The sequence below is a fragment of the Thunnus albacares genome, chromosome 24 (assembly GCF_914725855.1).
Source record: "Thunnus albacares chromosome 24, fThuAlb1.1, whole genome shotgun sequence".
In the NCBI taxonomy this organism is placed as follows: domain Eukaryota; kingdom Metazoa; phylum Chordata; class Actinopteri; order Scombriformes; family Scombridae; genus Thunnus; species Thunnus albacares.
In genome coordinates, this window is record NC_058129.1 from 2,230,837 (window position 1) to 2,252,111 (window position 21,275).

At 38.5% G+C, this 21,275-nt stretch overlaps 1 protein-coding gene across 2 annotated transcripts in view; it reads right to left on the minus strand.

Moving 5' to 3' along the window:
* Positions 1 to 8,080: 8,080 nt before the first annotated feature.
* The window catches only part of LOC122976466 (double-stranded RNA-specific editase 1-like), a 74,474-nt gene continuing 61,279 nt past the window's right edge, over positions 8,081 to 21,275 (minus strand). For both annotated transcript variants that reach the window (XM_044344966.1, XM_044344967.1), the window contains 7 exons: positions 19,609 to 19,723; positions 18,037 to 18,205; positions 17,045 to 17,199; positions 16,751 to 16,919; positions 14,716 to 14,897; positions 13,298 to 13,476; positions 8,081 to 12,120 (listed from right to left, as the gene is read on the minus strand). In XM_044344966.1, coding sequence (XP_044200901.1) covers positions 11,944 to 12,120; positions 13,298 to 13,476; positions 14,716 to 14,897; positions 16,751 to 16,919; positions 17,045 to 17,199; positions 18,037 to 18,205; positions 19,609 to 19,723 — 1,146 coding nt within the window. In that variant the 3' untranslated portion in view covers positions 8,081 to 11,943. The remainder of the gene's footprint in view (positions 12,121 to 13,297; positions 13,477 to 14,715; positions 14,898 to 16,750; positions 16,920 to 17,044; positions 17,200 to 18,036; positions 18,206 to 19,608; positions 19,724 to 21,275) is intronic.

Consider the following 21,275-nt stretch of genomic DNA (forward strand, 5'->3'; position numbering starts at 1 on the left):
TCACCGGCGTAGACCAATGGGATGTGGCTGTTGTTTGACCTATCAGCGTTGAGTGTTTGAACGGTCCAAGATTTGTAGTTCAATCAACAATTAAGACAAAATAGTACATTATACATTATATATATATATTTTGCAGTTACATGATGTTTTTTACTGGTGAGCATGGATGTATGATTAAATATATTTCTTTCAAGTCTTGGTCAGTTGACTTTGTATGGCATAAAAAGTATGCCTAACTCTAACCATCACAATTAGGAAAACATATCTAAAATACTGTGCTTTTTAGAAAATGATTGTCAGTAATATGAAGTATCTACAAGAAGTAAAAATCAATAAACAGAGTATAAAAGTTCAATAACACATTAATGATATAGGGCATGGGACAAAAACAGAACAAGATTCTGTAAGCACCAACTGTTGGATCTCCTTGAACTACTCAGACACTCTGAGAGCAAAGCATATTGATTATGATGTAAATATTTACTTATGAATTTAATTACAATTAATGTTTCCTGTCTATGCAGTATTGATGAGTATTATCAATACACAAAGGCATGCAGGAGCAGGTCCCAATCCAACTGTTGTTGTACTAAACATTAGCAACCACAAGATGGCAGATATGGTTCAGCACTTGCTCACAATGCAACATTGTCTGTAATGATCAAATAGAGTATATCACACCACTCAATGTCAAACTGTTCCAATTCACCAATGTTCTTTAATTACTGACCACTGAAAACATTTAACTAAGCATGCTGCTTGATAAATGCAGGACATGCTTGAAGAAAAAACTATTTTATTTTAATGAACAGCAGAGTTTATAAAGTCTTTGTCTTTGTGTCTTTGTGGTTGCAGGATTGCATGCATAGATGATATCAGATGGCATCCAACAGTCACCTCAGGGCTCACACACTAATTAGACCCCCATATCTAAAACCAAAGAGACTGGAACTGCGTTTTGTCACACATTCTGTTAAACAAAGCATGCTAATTATTATGTGAGCTGGGTGATGCATTAATTAGACAGACTTGTGCTTGTTTTCATGTTTATATTAACATTTACTGCACCTTTATCCACTACAGACAAGCAGTTTTATAAAAATTAATTTTTACTCATTAATGTTCAAATTACAGGAAGAGTCTGTAGTGGAAGTATGAAGTTTCTGTTATTTATGAAATATTGTATGCAAGTTTATTTTACTTTAACATATGTATGTGCTCAGACAAACATCTCTTAGTAGAAGGCAGAAAAATGTCAAAATAACTCATATTAATCTCACATATCAGTTCTGACAGACCTTCCCTCGGTACAGTAAATATTCCAGTATTGATTGACTTTGTCATGGGTGTCGACTATTCTAATGTCACTGAGATTACACACACGGATGTCACCGCTTTATCTTGAACATTTGCAAGCGGAGGGATCTCTACCGCCGGTGGACAATCGGACTGGGTGGAAAGGTCAAACATACAATGCAAATGCAAATATTACCTGTTATTGTTTTTTATATCATATCTGATTAAGGCTAATGGATCAATCAGTACTTTTTAATATATAAATTGCAGGTATTCACAGAGTGTAGAAACAATTGATCTTTTATGTTTGTTAACTGAACATCATTTTTAATAAATGGCTGTGATACTGCTGTGTCGACAGCAGGAAACAAACGAGGCTCTGTCATTAGCTCAGCTTTAGTTTAAGATTTAAGGTTAAACATTATTGTCTGAAACACAATCACTTGCTCTCTTAAACCCCATTTAACAAACTGCAGTCTAACCCCAGTTGTATTATTTCTATTGCAGTAGATTTTATTATCATTTTGTTGTTGTAGTTGTTTTGTGATATGTAGAAAAAGACTAAAAATGATTAAACACACACATTCGAATAGGGATACCACATAAATGTCTGAACTAGTTTTTTGGAAGTCAGGGGATCAGCAAAGTCAGTAGGATTTATCATCTGAGGACCATGAATATCTGTACTGAAGTTCATGAGAATCCATCCAATAGTTGTTGAGAAAATTCAGTCTGGGCCAAAGTGGTGGACCAACCAACCAACTACCAGCCGTTCCTAGAGTCAGGCCACAAGTGTGGCTAAAATTAGTGACAGAAAAATGGCTACAAAATGTGTAACAAGCATGGATGAAATGGACATAGCTGCTCAGGTCGCCTCAATCTTAAATCAGCATGTTTCTTTGGATGTTGAGACAAGAGCTTTTGTGTTGACTGAGAATGACTTTAGGGGGAGTCAATATGACATCACTTGCTTCTAGCTGATTAGGGCAAAATAAAAACAAATTAACCTCCCTCTCAGCAGAAATCAGCTAACATGAACACGCCTGACTGAATATTGAAATGACAATTCAATATGATTATCAGGCTACAACAATACAAGCCCTGAATGTAAAAGAAGTATTGGTTCCCATCATTAGTACCTAACAGCTAATTAAAAGAATCAGGTCATCAACTACCAACTCTTTTGAAAGTTGTCTCTGCCCACAGCTGCAGTACAATAGGACCATGACATGACTGACAAAAAAGCTGCTCTATGTGGTGGAGTACATCTCAGTTCACAACGAACTGCAGTGAAGTGAAACCCTGTCTGGAAGTTAGGAGTTAATGGCTTTATTAAACATGGCCCTTATTTAGAATTCCACAGCCAGGTCAACACAGGAAACTACATACAGCATCACGACTTCAGCCCAAGCTGCAGCATCTGAAATTAAATATAAACCTGACATTTCTCCACACCGCACAGGAAATGTCTGGTCTCACTGTTATACACACACTTACCTGTCTCCTCTTGTGAGAGAGTCTAGTTTTCATAGATCCAGTGAGGAAAGGTCATCGTCATTTAATAATGGATGGAAGGGTGTGAAGAGCCCTGGCTACTCACTGTGTCCCTGCATACATCAACTCCACTGAGCAGAAAATTAAAATGGAAATTTAGGCCTTGAACAGAGTCGAGGGTCCCATTGACCTGCGCTGTATGATTTATGGCGGCTGATTACATCACCTTGATGGTACCTGGTCTACTGAGCTCAGTGGATGCTCCAACTCATAACCATCAATTGCAAAACAGTGTTTATAATATTGCTCTGATCCTCTTTTATGGATTATTAGTCTTTGACTGAATGTAAAAATCATTATTAAACTGTTAGTGACACATTAGGCAAATATAGGCCAGTCATTAATAGTTGTATATTAACTATTGTGTCATGCTATTCTGTATGATGTTTGTTTGCATATATTGATACACATAATTGTTACAGCTTGAAAATGAATAGATTCTGATAAGCATCCACACACACAACATGCATGAATATGATTGTATTATTATGGATTTCATTGGAAAGTCAAAGGCAAATACTTATTTTTTTTTTAAAATTATAATTACAATTCAACTTTAGAACATATGAACAGAGTTTGTCCATTATTATGAAAGGGAAAAAAAATGCATACTGGTAAATTTTGGAGCATAAATGGTGAGTGATACATCTGATATATAATGTGTTAAAGATGGACTATGCTGATGTCACTTAACTGTAACTTTAAAGTTTAATATTTTCTGTGTTTGTAAAACAGTGTCTTCTGTGTTGCATCTAACTGAAATTGAAAGGGATTTGCGGTAAGCCTAGCCATTGGTCAGTTTCTAACACAGGTAGTACAAAAAAAAAAAAAATGGAGAGAAAAGTATGTTTTTGATGAAAACAGAGGTTTGATGTCTGCTTCCAGCAGGTCACAGCAGGTGTGAAAGCAATCCACTCCACAGCTGGAAAATACGAGATTTCAGGGTATCAGTTCTTTCTGCTCTTTTATTTATTATGAAGTGCTTTAGGGCACAGTCTTTAAAGTCCACCTGCAATCAAAAATATGTTTTTCTTCTTGTTCCCACCGTTGGATGTTTGAGTGTCACTGTGCAGTATGATGTACATGCAGAGTCTGTTTTCACATTCATCTGCTGAAAGTGGAAAATTTCTCTGTGCTCATTGAAAATCTGATTTTAAGTTATGCTTTTGTTTTGTGGAAAAACCATATCAGACTCACATTATTGTATTTTCATATGTCTTGATATATGTCTTGAGGGGGTCTTTAAGTGTTTTTCAGCCTAAACATATGATATACTGGCCAACGATATCAAAAACTATTCAGAAAGATGATGAGTTCATCCTTCGAGCACAGCGTTACACACGACTCATTATCTTGTGTTGTGCCATCAGTGGATCTGCAGGTACTGCAGCAGCATTGGGTGTGCAGCCAGGTGAAACTGGTGCTCAGTGTGAAAAGAATTGCGGCACAAAATCAACCACAGACAGAACTGTTTGTCTCCATGTTTACAAGCCCGGGTGACAAAATATTACACTGTCAGTGCAGACATATGAGCCTAACGATAATGTCATCCATGATAATTTCTTCCATGTGGCATATGAGAGTAAAATATTAACAGTGCTGGAGCCACATGGAAGGAATTAAAAGGATCAATTTTTGAAAAAAAATAACCTCCCGAGGGAAAGTGAAGGATTGGTTACAGGGCAGTGATTCAAAGCAAACAGATCACTGGCCGCGGTTCTGCCAGGGCCAACAGCAATGAGGCGTCTCTCAGTGTTAATGAGGCTAACCGTCTCTGTGCCACATTTGATTCCAAGGATTTCTCATTGCCACCACAACAGGTTTTATGTTTTAATTGTCACTGACTGAGCTCAGACTTCACTATCTGTTCATGTAGTCCACAGTTCTGTAAACATTAGCGGAACTAAATGTATTAGTTTTATCCGATTCTCAAAAGCAGGTAGACAAGCCCAGTTGACTGGTCATAGGTAGTACAACTCAGCCTGTGAAAATAGTTGTATAGTGAGTGTGGAGATTCATTCTTGACCTTGGGAACACATATCTGTGATTATTCTAAACACAAGGTTCACTTTGTTTCTTTTTCTCCATGTGATTATCATCTCAATTTGTACTCCAACCACCACTTAAATCAAAGATCAGAGTTGAGGACACTCCTGTACAGAGTGAGCTGCAACATCTTATCAGTGAGGAGGAGGATAAAGAGAGGGACTCCAGGCCAACAGGAACAAGGAGTGGCCCTAACACAGCAGACCAGGTCCCAGTGGAATGCCATGAGACTGTCGGAACATCTATCCAGAGTCTTCAAGTGACAAGAAGTCAGAACTTACCACATTCGATGCCAAGGAGTAGCATTCTACTTCTATGACTGTGATGGTTAACACTCTGGCACTCACACCTTAGTGTCTGTATAGTTTACATTTGTAGTTCATTTTGTCCTAATCTGGTTAACTTTATCTTAGACACGTCACATTGCACATGACAAACAAATAAATGACGTGACACATAAGTTTTGTTTCATACATCATACTTATACTTTATTTAGCGGTTTTGACAGCACATTTAGTAGTTGTATTTTGTAGCACGCACATTTAGCTAACTTTTGTTAAGTCACCACACTAGTTTGTTTAGTTAAGTTGTCTTAAATGTTCTTATGTTCATTTCTTGAGCACAGAGGGGGCAACTACTGGAGGACATCTTGCCAGGCCTGAGCTAAAGATGTGCACCAGAAAGCAGAGCTAATAAATACAGGAAGTGGCCAATCAGACTACCAAATGCCTCCCATGTTATAGGTTGAAATATAATTTGACCATTGTTTAAGAGAAAACTTAAGTGAAACACTGATGTTGGCACACGTGTTGATAAAAGTTAGAATATATAGAAGTTTTCAGTGCTTGTTGTGTTTTTACAGCACACTTTACATCTCAGAGAAAAAGAAAAACTGCGGTTGGAGCATTTTTCTGACCATCTGCTGAGTGCTGCCGTACTGTATGTACATTAAGTTCATGCAAAGGCCCATTAAGTGTTTAATGGGGTTTGATTGTCGGGGAAACGAGCTGTGACAAATGAGAGGATGTCCTAATGGATGGACAACTTCAGCCACCCAGCCAGAGAGTTTGATGGAGGGAGGGCGGCTCAGGCTCAGCACCAAAACTGCTTCTTCAGCTGGAATGTTCTGTTTACAAAGAAAGAGAATCATTCATCTCACTGCACTGTTAGTTTTTTTCCCCCTCAAATCAAAACTACTGATCAAGTGTAAAAAGCACTTTTTTTAAATACTTTTTTTTTGTACTTGCACTTTTCCTAAAAAAGGAAAACTGTAATAAAAAAAAATCACTTCAGAGCAGCAGAGAAGGAATTGTGGCCCTTGATAAAAAGCATAAAATTGCTGAATGCCATGACTAGCAAATTACAATTCAACTATAATGAAGTGGTTGAAGGAAAGACTTAGAATTTGTTGAGAACAAGGTCTGTTTCATGTCGCCCCTGTCAGAGACTTAGCCCAGGAACATAATTTGCAGATAAATTGGGGAAGGTGGAGAAGTATGAAGAGCTGTTTTCACTAATCCCACTTCACCTTGAAGCCCTTTTCTCTCATTTTTTTGCAAGACCATCAACTCAAATCCCACGGCCTGGAAATCAACTTCTAAATTTCGCTCTTGTTCGTGGACAAGGGAGGGAATGGAGCCAGCGATTCTTGTGAAAAAATAAATAAACTGTCAGTATAGAAAGGTCTGCCTTTTTGTTGGAGTTCTGGATGTTCCCTGGTGATGCAGAGAAGACAGGTAATCCACAGTGAGATTATCTGGCTCTCTCATGTTGCACAGGTGCCAGTCGCTGATATGACACAAAGTAATAGGCCTCTAACAGCCCATGTGGAGATGGCGTCAGGAAAGCTTTAGATAGCAGCAGATAAACAGCAGCAGCCTGCCATTATGTCAACAGCAACAAAAGCAGGGCAGCGTTTCCAAGATTTGACTCACGACCATCATTCTGACATTACAACTTACTGTCATATAATGATGACAAATGGAGCAGCATTAACAATAAATTCATATATTGGTAACACTTTCTATGACACCCATCTCTAATGCATTATATGTGTTATAATCTGCTTATAGCACTGTATAATTATAGTCATAAGGACTAAGGAAACATAACACATTATGAAGCATTTTATGACTTAGGTCAAATCATAATACTTCATAACTGCTAGTCACTCACTTGTTGATCAAATGTTGACATACAGCTACAGGTAATGTAGTATTCTTTCAGTTATTATCTTTAATTTGAGTCAATTGAGTCTTCCGGGTGAGTTTTTTTTGGAGGGGTGGAGGGGGGGGGGGGGGGGGGACATTACATAAGTGAAATGTAAATGTCCATCATTCATCATTCATCATCCATTATTGGAGTACCTTACCAGTATTCAGTCTATTGTCTGTTATGACCTGTTATAACTATAAATACTTTACAATGTGATTATTATTATAGCATTAGGCATATTTATGAGTTCTTATAACTATAATTATACAGTGCTATAAGCAGATTATATCACTTCATAAATATTTTTATAATGCATTATAGATATGGGCATCATAGAAAGTGTTACCAATGATTTTTTCATTGCTTTATTCATTTCTTGATAACCTTCTATTTGTCTGGTTATGGCTCTTAAGTGATGTTGTTGTGGACTATTAGCTGTGGGTGTATTCAATGGATCTGGCCAACAAGTAGCTTTGGAAATGAATGCGCATCTTTAGTGACCACAATGCAAGGAAGGCATTGAGATTATAATGAAGCATAATTGTAATACCATTGCTGTATTCCCTAAAATGTGGAAACTTGTGTTTCCAGGTGTTGGAGAGTACTACAGCATATGTATAAAAAAAAAGAGGTATAAAGCCTTTTGTGTCTCCAGAGAGAGCTGTGTGTGAAATCTGATAAACTGCCTCAAGTGATGTCACTTGAGTCAGCGTCTGTTGGGGCTGAAGACTACAAGTTTGAAAATGAAAATATCTGGGGGTGTGGAATTAGACATTCCTCATCTCTGCTGCAGGCTACATTAGCCACTACTAGCATAACACTCTTGGACTGAACAGTTGGCGGTTGAGTTGTGGATAATTTATGAGCCTGGTTGTTGATTGTGAGTCCATTCATTGTGAGTCCAACAATGTGATAGAAGTGCAATGCTAAATCAGAGTACTCTTTTAAAAGGAAATACAAGCAAACAAAATGACTGTAATAGCATTTTATTTAATCTCTAGTTTAGTGACTTGATTCAGTTTCTACATATTTTATATTTATATGTTTTCATGCTTTACAGGTAGAGCTCATGCATTAGGCCCCACCTTCTTGCTATATTTATGGGGGCAAATCAATAACAAAGTGCATGAACCCAGCCACCACCATATGGGCAGAGAGGTCTGACATACAGTGGACCATCTTCTCCCTTTCATTGCATTCATTTATGCCTTCTAAAGTCAATGGAGAAAAAAGTAATTGGTTCCCTTTTTTTAAAAGTGCACATCCTGTGGAAACTTAGTTGGCCGGTACCTCCAAAAACCCTGAGGGCCCGAGCCTGGAGCCAGGTATGCTGAGACAGGAAGCGGTTTGCACATGCTCAAACATATTTTCACAAAATTAACTTAGAAACAGAGGGATGAATATTCAAAATATATAAAGAAAACAAATCAACTTACATTAAAAGTAAATAAGTTAAATATGCCCTGCATGAGTTTGAGGCTGGAGGTTTAAATCAGGAGGACTTTTACGGCAAAATAAAGAATCTAGAAAATTATAAACATATTTGAAAGTTAGAATTTACAGAAAATGCTTTTACAATAAAGATACTTTTTTAAAAATTATGTTAAATACAAATCAGATCAGGACATGAAATACAGATGATGTGTGTGCTGTAGAGGAAGATAGAGAGTGATTTGGGATTTTCTCTTGTTGGTTTGAAAGAGTAGAAGGACACATATAAAACATCACTTCACACATTATCACAAACATACATTTGAATGGTTAAGAAACAAGGTTTGTTGAGGCAGATTACAGTATCAACAGAACGTGTGTATGTCTGGAAAAGCACACAGAAAATAAAGAATTTGAAAGGTTTGACAGATGCTGACATCATCTTTGGTGATTAGTGGTGGTTACAATGACTTCACACCAACAACAACACTAGTAGTGTCTTGATTCTAGGATTGGGGTTTACTGTAGTTACTGCATATGGACTAGGACTATCACTGTAGGAGAAATTCACAGACTGAAACATTTGTTGAGTTTGATTGCATAAGGGTTGCTACCCTAATCTAGTGCAACAGGGCTCATATTAGGACAACATGGTTTTAGTAGTATGTTCAATGCCTGGAGTGTTTCCTCCTTTTGGTTCAGTTTGTTTGGTCAGGTGTGAACAAGGCTATTGATACTCCAAACTGCAAGGATTAAAGGGTATAAGGATATAGATTCGGACATCTGACAGCCAGCAATTCCAACTACAACAGAATGAAACATCTATCTGGAACAACCACCATGGCTGAGTGTGTACATCAAGCTGTATTTCATCAAATGGCCACTAGATTCAGGACTGAGGGAATGTTACAAGTAAGACTGAATCTTTAACACTGAATCATCAAGCTGAATGAATTATCCTTTTCACTAACTGAATTTTTATCTTTTGGCCGTGAAGCTCAACTCACTGGTGACTGAAAAAGTCTTTATTAGCTCACCTGTGACAATACTTACTTACTTGCTGATATAAAGCTTATTGGAAAATCTGCAGAAACAAATAGGCCTATTAATGTAGAGCTGAGCTATTAAACTAATAAATAGTTACTCAGCTGAGCTAAATTGTTCAAACAGACTGCAAACTGTTAAAAACAGCACTGTAACATGGCGTTATGAACCATATGGTGCTAATTTAGCTTAGCTTAGAAAAGAAAACAAATTGCATAGTCAGTGGCTACAAAAGTTTGAATTCCCACCTCTACCTGGCTCCAAGAAAAGTCTGACTGTATTTAAATGTAGTTAATACAAAGTCACAATGTCTTTTTTCCAGCTGGGGTTTGGCTCTCAGTTACCAACTTCACTTCATTGAGAACCTTTGTTAGCATTTTCAAGTGAGTCTTTGTAACTTTTGAAAGAACAAATAACATATTATTCCTCTTACAAATGAAAAGTGGAATTCTAAGCAATAAAATAACACCTTGCTCAATTCAAACACACCCAGGGCTTTTGCTGGCTAACTCCATTTGGTATGAATAACTAGCTTATGGTGGCTAATTTTAGCTAATCTTAGCTACGTTTTAGCATTTTCCATTATTTTTAATTGCCACTTGTGGCAAACGTTACATTAGGTGTTTCCCAATACAGAGTACACCAAGTCTGAACTCACATTCTTGGGAATTTGAACTTGGCAAGTTAAACATTGGAGAGACTTAATTTAAAATTGGGACAACAGGGTTTTTGCCGACATCAACAGAGCTGCACACCAGAGCATGAACGTTTGTGAAACTGTATACCATCCTCACTGTATGTATATATAAAAGAACATTTTCATGTATTTTCATTCAAGTGTGGTGAGGTCTTTTCATATGAGTTTCCAAAAGTACACAGAGGCAGCACTATTCAACGTTAACTATACAATATGAAATATTAAACTTAACTTTACCAATAAAATACTTAAGAATCAATGTGGCAACAAGTATATATTTGAGATTGAAGTTTATCTTCCAAAATGAATTGTATTTTTTGTTTAAAATGCTTTTGAGACATCAGAGCCAGCAACAAATTACCAAAAAGCTTCAGTTCTCGGGGATGACCATGGATGCCGTCTGGCTGGTTTTGCCAGTCAGCATTAAATTTGATATCACAACAACAGTTTTAGGATGAACAGTTGTGAGTTTGGCTGTCTTCTGCCATTTCTGCTGGTTGATATGAAATGCATGCTGGGATACTTTGCTGGGATACCCCAAGTCCACACAAGTCAAATCCTGAAGCATCCTGGATAAAATACACAAAGTAAGAACACTTGAGGGTGTTTCACAAGAATGCAGATTGAGAAATGCTTAGACTTGCTTTAAAAAAAAAAAAAAAGCTGTTTTTGGTTGTATTTCCCTGACTGACAGTTGTGTCAGCCTATCACAGTCAGCCGTGGTGGTTATCACTTGCACCTCTCATCAGCTCCACCCAGGCTTTCTCCCCTTTGACCAAATTTCAATTTTCTGGCAGCATAGCTTTAAAATATCCCTCCAGAAAGCTGTATGTGATGCCACAGACACTTACTCTACTGTTTGTTATTTTACATTCCGGACTGATACACATTTACAGTATATAAACAATTTTGAACAAGAACAGCGCAGGCAAATCCACCATAGTTAGCTAGACTGGAATCCCCATACCTAATTTGGCGGGACCCTTTAAATTTTGCTTGTACCACATACAAAAAATACATCAGAGCAAACTGGTCTTTGAATTGGAGGGTGGAGCTGTGAAGCATTCTCTCTAAAAGTCATTTTAGACATCTGAGTGTGCGTAGTCTCAGCTTAAAATAAAGACTATATCCTTGCAACCTCAACTCTGCGGGAAAACCTGCAGCAAACCAGATAAAAACACTGTTTTATAAACAGCAGGGGGGACATTCTCAAGCTATCACAACACTGATAATTTGAGATCACAATACTGAACATATTAACAAACCTTGTACTGCAGACTTCCTATGAATTTGGTATAATCATACATGCAAAGTGAGTAGATCACTATTCTTATAAAAACAAGTGCCGTTTTACCTACAAGTTTCCATTCCCAAAGTCTTTTTTGTTACATTTGTCCTTTGTATAAAGTTGCATAACTGACTGAATAATAATCTTTTTCAAATATGTACCGCTGGCTGAGAGGGATAGCATGAAGCTATAAAAATCAAGGTGGAATGTAAAATCCATGGATTCTGACATCTGGATTTGTTGCCTCTTTCTTCCCAGTTACACACAGTCCAGTCTCAAATCCAACTCCATGACAATTCAGAGGGAAATATAAAATTCCACCAGTGAAACTTTCACAAAGTAAAGCCAGCAGTTTGACATGTCAAACACTAACTCAGGTGGTGAGTGCAAACTGGTCCTGCTCTATAGGTTTCTTCACCCAGGCGCCCAGTCCGGCTTTGTGGAAGGCTCTGAAGAGCGTCTGCTTGGCGGAGTGATATTCCAGCGCCGCCTGCTTGGCCTCGTGGTAACTGCTGGGCCTCACTGTTCTGATCCGCAGAGTGCAGGACAGCTACAGGACATGGAGAGGGGGGGGGGTCAGTCGGACAGACAACAAAGCTTGTTTGCTGGAAAAAAATCACAAATGCCAAAGAAGCAGGATGCATATCTTTGCTTAACAATTGCTTTTTCACTAAAGATTACTTTTTTTTTTTTGCCTGCCAGGGCACCTCTACCATGGAACGACCTGCCCGAGGAACTCAGACTTGCAAAATCAGCATCTTCTTTTAAGTCGCTCTTCAAATCTCACTTTTATCTGAAGGCTTTCTTGTAATCCTGTGCATGTGTGTGAGGTTGGGTGTGTATGTCTGTTCATGCTTTTGACAGGTCCTGTATGTACTGCATATGTTTACATATGTGTCAATATATGTGTGTATACATTGCGCACGTACATTTATGGTTGTATTGTTTTAGCATTACTTTATTCTCACTATTTTATCTACATTTTTCACAGTTTTGACATGAATTATTTTATTACCTTATGCCTTATGCTCATTATTTATTTATTTACATATATACTGTTTATTATTTATAGTTTGAGTAATGTATATGGTTCTACATTTCATATCTGCAGGGATTGACTTCAATAGGTTTAGATGAAATTAATGTAGCAGCTCATATTTACTATGCAGATGAAAAACACTGAAGCTTCCTCTAAGGGGATATAAGGCCATTAAAAGCAGCATATTTTATACCAACAGGGTAAGAGTGTTTAGATTGATTTTTAGATATTCATATTATAGTTGTGTATAGTTATTTATTAATGTATTTATTATTTATTCCATAGTTTTAAAGCATATAGCTTTGAATGTTTTTTTTAGCTCTGTGATAATATTTGTCTTACTTACTCCTATCTACTGTGTGTGTATGGGTTGATCTGGGTGTTGTCCTTACAGAGATAAATAAAGTTGTATTGAGTTTTTAGGGAAACAGATTAAAGATGCAAAAAAGAACATGATGCATGATGGGGCCATGCATCAGCAAAAGTAGCATACAATAGAAATACTCAGGTAGTAGGTAGGAAGTAAATACAAGAAACTCAAAATTGTTCTTAAGTCACTACTTGAGGAAATGTACGTAGTTACTTTTCACCCATAAGTATCCTCTACCTTCTAATGCCCTTCCTACAGTAGAGTACGATATATTACAGTACCATCAGTAGAGTGTGCTGAGTGTCAGCAGTCTGTTACCTTGCAGTGCAGGCGTATCCAGCGGCTGTAGAGAGCGTGTTTGCAGAGCCTGGACGGTCGACCCAGATCATCTTTCCCCGTGGTGGCGTTGATCACCTCCAGACCTTGGTCTCCCACTGTCCAGTTCACACTGAAGTTGGGTGCTTTTCCTGGTTGACGAGCTTCTGCGTTACTTATTCCTACAGACCACAGACACATGTCAGAGTTTCAGGTAACAGTGGACATGAGGGGGAAGCGAAGGTGAAATCCATTCTATAAAACAATATACATATATATATATATATATATACATAAACTTGATTGAGATTCTGCTTGTACCTGTATATTATATATTGCTCATGAACAATTCATATATTCCAAAAGACTTCAAAGGATCACTACATAGGAGGCCTTTCTCAAAACGCTGAGTATACTAAGTCTGGACTTGTGTACTTGGGGAGTTTGAACTTGACAAGTTCAACTCGGGAGTCCAAACTGGAGAATATGGGAAGATGCAGTATGATCATTTGCAGTTGGAACAGCAGCGTTGTTGTTGAAACCAGCAGCTCAGATAAGCTCTGGTGATCCAATCTGCTATGTATATCCAATTGGTTAAGTATATTAAAGGAGACATATTATGCTTTTTGTGGTTTTCTGTTACTTATACACTGTTATGATGTTGGATATCTATGCTAATCATGGTCAAAGTTCCAAAACTTCAGGTTAACGTGTATAGAGATGCTCCCTGCAAGTCAAAAGTCAGGGCTTCAACCTGTTCTGAACGCTTCGTTTTTTAAAATTTTTTCTACCTTGACAGTAAGCTGACGTCAGTTTGGTCATGTATGAACGGATTTGAGAAGTTGACATTTTCAGCAAAGAAAAAGTAATGAAATCCTACTACTCCTGATGTGCTGATGTAGCCTCCAGAGAGGCTGGACGTTGGCTGTGAAGCAGCTTCCAGAAGCTGACCAATCAGAACAGAATGTGCTCATCAGGAGGAGGGGGGCCTTAAAGAGACAGGAGCTAAAACGGCCTCTTTCAGACAGAGGCTGAACTAAGGGGCTGAATAAACAGTCAGTATAAGATAAATAACGGTTTTATTTTAACTTTAAATCATGCAGATATTATAGTAGAACCTCAGATTAAAACCACCTGGAAATGTGCAGAATATGTCCCCATTAAAAATTAGAACAAAACTGAATATAGACTTTTTTCATGATTTTAAGTCTGAGCCTTTAAATATTAAAACCATTCTTCTCTCTTTTGTTTTATTAATGAGACAAAATGGAAAACATACTTTCCTACAAGCTTTCTTTGCCTGAAATATACTCCTCCAGTTTCCCCAATACTCCATCAAATTCATGACCTGTGAGATTCCTGCTTTTTTGCTCTTAAAAATGTCACATCAGTACTGTGGGTGTGCTGGGCATGTTTCTCACCACTGAGCAGTGGTCTGTTCAAGCTGAAAGACTGTGGCAGGTCCTCGATCTCAGTAATCCTCTGGTACATGGCTCTGGAGAGGTGGTCGGCATGGTACAGGCTGCCCAGGATGATGCTGGAGAAGTAGATGGGCTCAGTGAAGTAGCTCATCAGAGAGCCTTGAAATCCAACAACGTTCCACCTGCGGGGGACAGAGCGAAGCTTTCATTCCATCAGGAAAAACACCGAGCCACTTTGTCAGCACATAGATTTTATTAGATCACGTGCCTTTTTTTTTTTTTTGTAAACCACCAGGACAAAGAGACAAAGGAGGTCAAACCTGAGGGAGCCCCAGCAAGTCTTCAAAACACAAATCTGCAAAAATCAACATTATTGTTCTGATTCATTCTCCTGAAAATACAAATGTGATTCCAGCTCAGAGGAGTCCCGAGCTGTGAGCAGCTCCCCGGCGATTCATCAAGAAGCCTAATCAAAGCTCCAGTGGCCTAATGACACCTGAGAACTGCAGCTGACAACACAGGCAGAAATGGAGTGATTGCAATGTGACACTGAGATAATTCAGCCTCTTTACACATGCACATAATCATCAGGACTCCAGCTGGTCTGGTGAAAAACATCTATCAACAGCTCATGAGGGACTCCTTTTAATATTGTGAAAGAGTAAAGTAGCTAGATTATCGGTAACGTTGATTCATTTACTCACACTGAATGTATGTGTACTATAAGCTTTTCTTTACAAATATTTTTTACATTTCTCTGTAAAAACACAAGATCCTGTCTACTGACCATAATGTATGTACTATTACTCTATCAGAGCACTAATGGGGTTTATCTTTAAATGTAAGTATGTGTAGGAAGTAGTGTGATACCACGCTACTATCTGTATCACAAAAACATCTGTAAGAAACTAGAGGTTGTACATGCAATGAGAGGAGGCCCAGATGAAAATAAAGCTGGTTTGACTGTGATAAAAAAAAATAAGCAAGTTGACAGAGAACATGTTATAATAGCTCACTGGGACACATTGTGTTATAAATAACCAAATAAATACAAAGGATGTTGTGCATGGAATTGCAAGAGGTCCACAGTTATTTTAAAGGGTCCATGTAAAAAACTATATCAAATATTACTGATGAAAATATGACATTTTTTGTTGGTCATTTTGTAAGCACTTTTTCTTCATAAGCCAAAAGGCTTTTCTTTTCTAATTTTTTTCTTATTTACCTTTTTTTCCAAGTATATCTTGGCTCATTCAGGAAAAATATACAGCTGCACAGTGGCCGTCAGTCTTTAACACACTAATAGACAATGATTCTATTTAAACATTTATAGCTGTTTTTATTGCTCCTTCATGTCTGTTCTGTTCTTTCAGCAATGAACAGATTTTAGGCCTAATCATCAATCTGTGTTATTTCTATCAGTAACATTGTGTGTGACCGCCAGACGCAGCTATAGATCTATAATCAGTATTGGAAGTTATCAGGCGTCAGGTGTTTTTCCTTTAAACTGTTAATTTTGATAGTTGACCTCTTCATATTTGACAATGGAGGTATGTCATGAGTAGACCTCGTTGTCCCATTTTGGTGAATTAAATTCCTCCATCCTTGCGTCTCTTCCTCACATCCTCGCTGGGAGGAGCAAAAACATGAGGAAGAGATGCGACTGAGGGAAGCGATGACACACGTTACCCAAATGGAAAGCACCCCATGTCTTCTGTAAAGTGGTTTATCCTGCACTGACATCAAATTTAATTTATGATCTTATTCAAAAGTTATTGAGAATGAACCTTACTGAATATCTGAATATCAGACATGTTTTTTTAGCGTGTTTTACATTTATGCAAATCTGAACCAGTCATGCTGCTTTGTCTGCTAGCACTGTAATCATGGATGTTCAGATAGCAGTCACCTGGATTAGGTGACAGGTCAACTGGTATTTGTTTAAATTCTGCTCACAACCTACAAATGTTAACATCTAAGAGCCAGTGAGCCAATGAAAAGTCAGAGAATTATGAGGTAATGAAACAACACAAACCTGGCGATTTTGTCGCTGCAGGACATGGTGAGCAGCCTCTCACCCTGAAGAACCCCGTCCCACGTCTGAATGGTGTTACTGGAGCGCACTGGGATGGTTCCTTCACCAGACTCGATTTTAGTTCGGAGCTGCCCGCGAGCCTTTCTGTTGGGATGTCTGTCCCCCTGGTCTGACAGACAAAAAGCAAGTACAGAAAAGTTCAGGATCTTATAGCACACGATATATTTTCATATGTCTTAAGTCAGAGCCACACAGAACGTGTACAGCCAGTTATTTTCCTCTTGATCCGCTCACCCTCCACTCCAGCTTCATGAGGTGAGAAGATACGGGCGTCACCGCAGGGGGAGGTGCTGATGTACAGGTGGAACTGGACGTTTTCCTTCAGCCTGAAGCCCTGTCTGTTGTCACACCTGGTGAAGATGGATTTGTGGTGCTCCTCTTCAATGTTACTGGAGAGAAACAAACGTGTTTAGTTCTCCTAGCTAAATGAAAGGACTAAAGCAAGAGACATCATATCATGTCTATGGAATGTATCAGTTTCTGACGGGACAGCAGGTGTCTGATTCTGTGACTTTTATTTTTAACTGAGAGCAAGTCAGTCTGGTGTCTGCCACACTGTTGCACTGGGTGACATGTTCCTTCATTACCATGAACACACACACTGTACTTTATTTTGACTCAATCCCACACACACACACCGTCCTGCTGCCAGAAATACTCACTAGAGCACCTAATGTGGATTCATCCACCGCTGAACATAATCCCCCAAAAATGCACTATTTCCTCCTGTTTAAGTAACTTTTGTTAAAAAAAACTACAGTGAGCAGCTGTTTTAAGAGATTACTGAGTCTTTTTTAAAAAATGAAACTATATATTTATGAGCCATTTCAAAGATAACACCACTGACAGGGACAGAAACACACTTGTTGACAAAAACAGGAATACTGAATGTTACCTTGCACTGACAATTTTTGACAAAGTGCCTTTGTGGTGTTGAATATTGTTGACCAGTTATTGACTGGCCACTGCTATTACCCCTTGTGTATTTCAACTCTTTTTGACATGATCATCAAACATCATTCAGTTTTTGTTTTTTTTTTGTTTTACCAGTTGACCAGAAGACTGTAAAGAGCTTTGTGCCTGAAATGTTGCCTTCACTCAGTCAATTAAGTTTTAGAAGTCCAGGGCATTGATACACTGTACTCTCCTAGACTTCCCTTTCTGAGATCTCTATTTCCATGTAAAGTAATCCAGCTTTGTTTAAGGCAGACGACAAGATGACTCACCTGAGGAAATGCTCCAGCTGGGAGTACAGGTACCTGATGAGGGACCGACGAGCCACGATCTCAGCATGGCAGTCGTTGAGGGCCAGACCTCTGTCGCTCATGTATTCACCGTTGATGCACTTGGTCCCGGTGGACACACAGATGACCTGAGCCTCCTTCACATCTGTACCTGAACAGAGAAGCATGACCATGATCATCAATCATTCAGATTGATGGATTTATTTATGGATTCTTTTATTTATTATTATCTATCATGCGTTTCTTATCGTTACATATTGGGGTTCCATCGTGATTGGTCCGTCGACTGATGAAACAAGGTGTTACACCTCTCTTTATCCCTCTCGTCTCTGTACATTTATAAATTGAGTCAAAGGGGAGATCTTTTTAGTTGAGTTGTTCAAGTCAAGTCAATTCTGTTTAGCCCAAAATCACAAATTTGCCTCAGGGGGCTACAACACCCTCTATCCTTAGGCCCTCAATTCGAATGAGCAACAGAAGAGGGATCCCACTTCCAGGACAGACAGACATGATTTTGTGTGTACAGAACAAACCAATCAAAAGGCCTTCTCACTGTAGAAAGCATCTATGTCAAAACATCTGTCTCTGTGCTGTGCATGTAAGTTAATAAAAAGAGAGATTTATGTGTGAAACCTTTTTTTGACTTTTGATTGTTTCCCTTGTGGAGTGTACCTGAACTAGATATGTCATTTATTGGTGCATATTCCCAAACAAATTTGTAATGAATACATTTAGCACAAACCAAAAAGCCCAGGAGCTACGATCCTGCTGTGCCCATGAGGTTTTGATATTTGCTAAACCACCGCTCTTTCCCCAGTGTCAACACACAGAAAAGCAGCAGTTCTTTCATAATCACTCCCCAAACTGGCACATTCTGGCTACCTGGACTACTTCTACTGTCTGTAAGGTGTCTGCTGACACAAATGACACAGCGCGGCTACATGGCGCTGCTGATGTGTGTAGCACTTTATAGACTTATGGGAGCTGTAGTTGGCGAACCCTATCAAAATAACCGTTGTATTAAATTGACACTCACATTTTACTGTCCAGAACAGAAGTATGGTGTCATGTTTTAGCTTTTCAGAAAGAAGCTCAAACTTTTCTATACAAGGAAAAAAAAAAAAGACTTTTTAAGCATCTTTCTGTTGTCACTTAGTTTGACTCTAAAACTCACAGAGTGACAGAACGCCTTTATGGTCTGTGTGAAAGGAAAGCTGGGGTCATAGCTGGGTTAGTTTGAATATTTTACATAAAAATACAAAGAATAAGTTAATGCAGCTGAATCAGGTCCCTGCTGATACAATATTCAAAGAGTATAGAAACATTTAGTGAAAAACATGCGCAGCAAACATCTCTTTAATCACTTGACTCTATGTAAATGCACAGCTGCAGTGTTCCAGTATCCAATCCTCTTGACATTTTCTGCATCGCTGACACACTTAGAGCTACTAAATGCTTCTTGGATAAGGGTTTGAATATTTTCTACAGCAACTGTTTGACTCAAGGTCTGTCAGGAGTAAAAGGGACACACACACACACAAAAAAAAAAAATACCTGTTGTCATGACGACACCTGCCAAGACTTTCCTTCGAGCGTGCGGGGACGTGAAGTTGTCCGTCAGTTCGCTGAATTTGTCGACGACCAGACGAGAGACGGCGTCCGCGAGGACCTGAGGTGGCAAAAAATGTGGATATGAATTACACATAAAGCAAAACGGTTGAATGATATAAAATAGGATAGAACTCTTTGAAACAAAGAAGTTTGAAATTTTAATTTCATGAGATTTTTTTTGTAATACTAACTACCTAATAGCAGAAGACAACAATGCAAAAGTGGGATGAAAGCTCTTCTTATCTGCACTGAAACTATTACTGAATATTTCAATTAGGCAGCGCTGCACTGGTGTGAATGACAGGCAGGGATCTTAGCAGCTTAAAACAGTCAAATCCTCTGCTTCACTGACTCCTCTGTAACTAAAGCAGACTGACTTGGAAAGTCTGGTATAATGAACAGCAGTGTTTGAATAGCACTCAGAGGGTGATGGTAATTAAGATAGCAGCTTTGTTATCAGCATGCAGGGATTAGAGGCAAGGATTAGTTCATGTGTAAATAGATTCCCGGTGTATTGAACTTCTCCATCTTCAATCAGACTTTGTCAGGTTGGTCACGAGCGATGACATCCGTAGACGAGATCTGACAAGGTGTTTGTGGCGCACAATCGAACAGGACGCCGCCTCTTTCAGCCAGATATTTTATCCGTATTTGACGACATTCATGCGTTTCTCATGTTGTTACGGCTCCGTTTTTGTCTTTTGAAGACAGTGAGGACTTCATTTGAAATCTTGATACTTTTGCTGAAACGTTACTCAAGTCTCCTTCCCGATCGCAAAACGATGAGTTCTTTATGAGATGCGGTTGAAAGCTCTGAACACCAGCAAGTTGAAGTTACAGATGCTTTTGTACATTTACTCAAGTACTGTACTTAAGTACAACTTTAAGGTAATTGTAATTTACTTGAGTATTTCCATTTGATGCTACTTTATACTTCAATCCACTACATTTCTGAGGGAAATGTTGTACTTTCTACATATATTTTTACATAAAATAACATAATGATAAGCTACTAAATTACACTGCATTATCAAAGAGTAAACCAGTGGGCCTGCCCCCAGTAGCCTACTGGTTAAGATGCATGACATATAACCGCAATGTCCACAGTCCCAATCCAGCTGCAGACCCTTGCTGCATGTCAAACCCAATCACCCTCTCCCTTCAATTCCTGCTGTCTCTCCACTGTCTCTACAATAAAGGCATAAAATGCCGCCAAAAACATATATATATATATAAAAACTTTTGTAAAGCTCTTTACAAAAAATCTGTGTGTACTTGTGTCTCTTTGTCATGTTTCAGATGTGGCTCAGTTCATGCGGAAGTGGCAAATGAGCTCAAAAGTATGACAACGTGTGATCTTTATGTGGCATTTAAACAAGAGCTTAAACTGGAAAAGTATCTGTTGAATGAAAATCAAAAGTACAGACAGGCTACTTGTAACTTAAGGGTGAACAACACCAGAATTCCCAAGTTCAGTGGAAGATGTGAAGGGCTGAATAGGAATCAGAGGATGTGCAACCTTTGTAATGACAGCCGTCTGGGAGATGACATTCTTACATTCATATTTTGTTTGAATGTAAGCATAATGAATTATAGAGAAAGTTACTTGC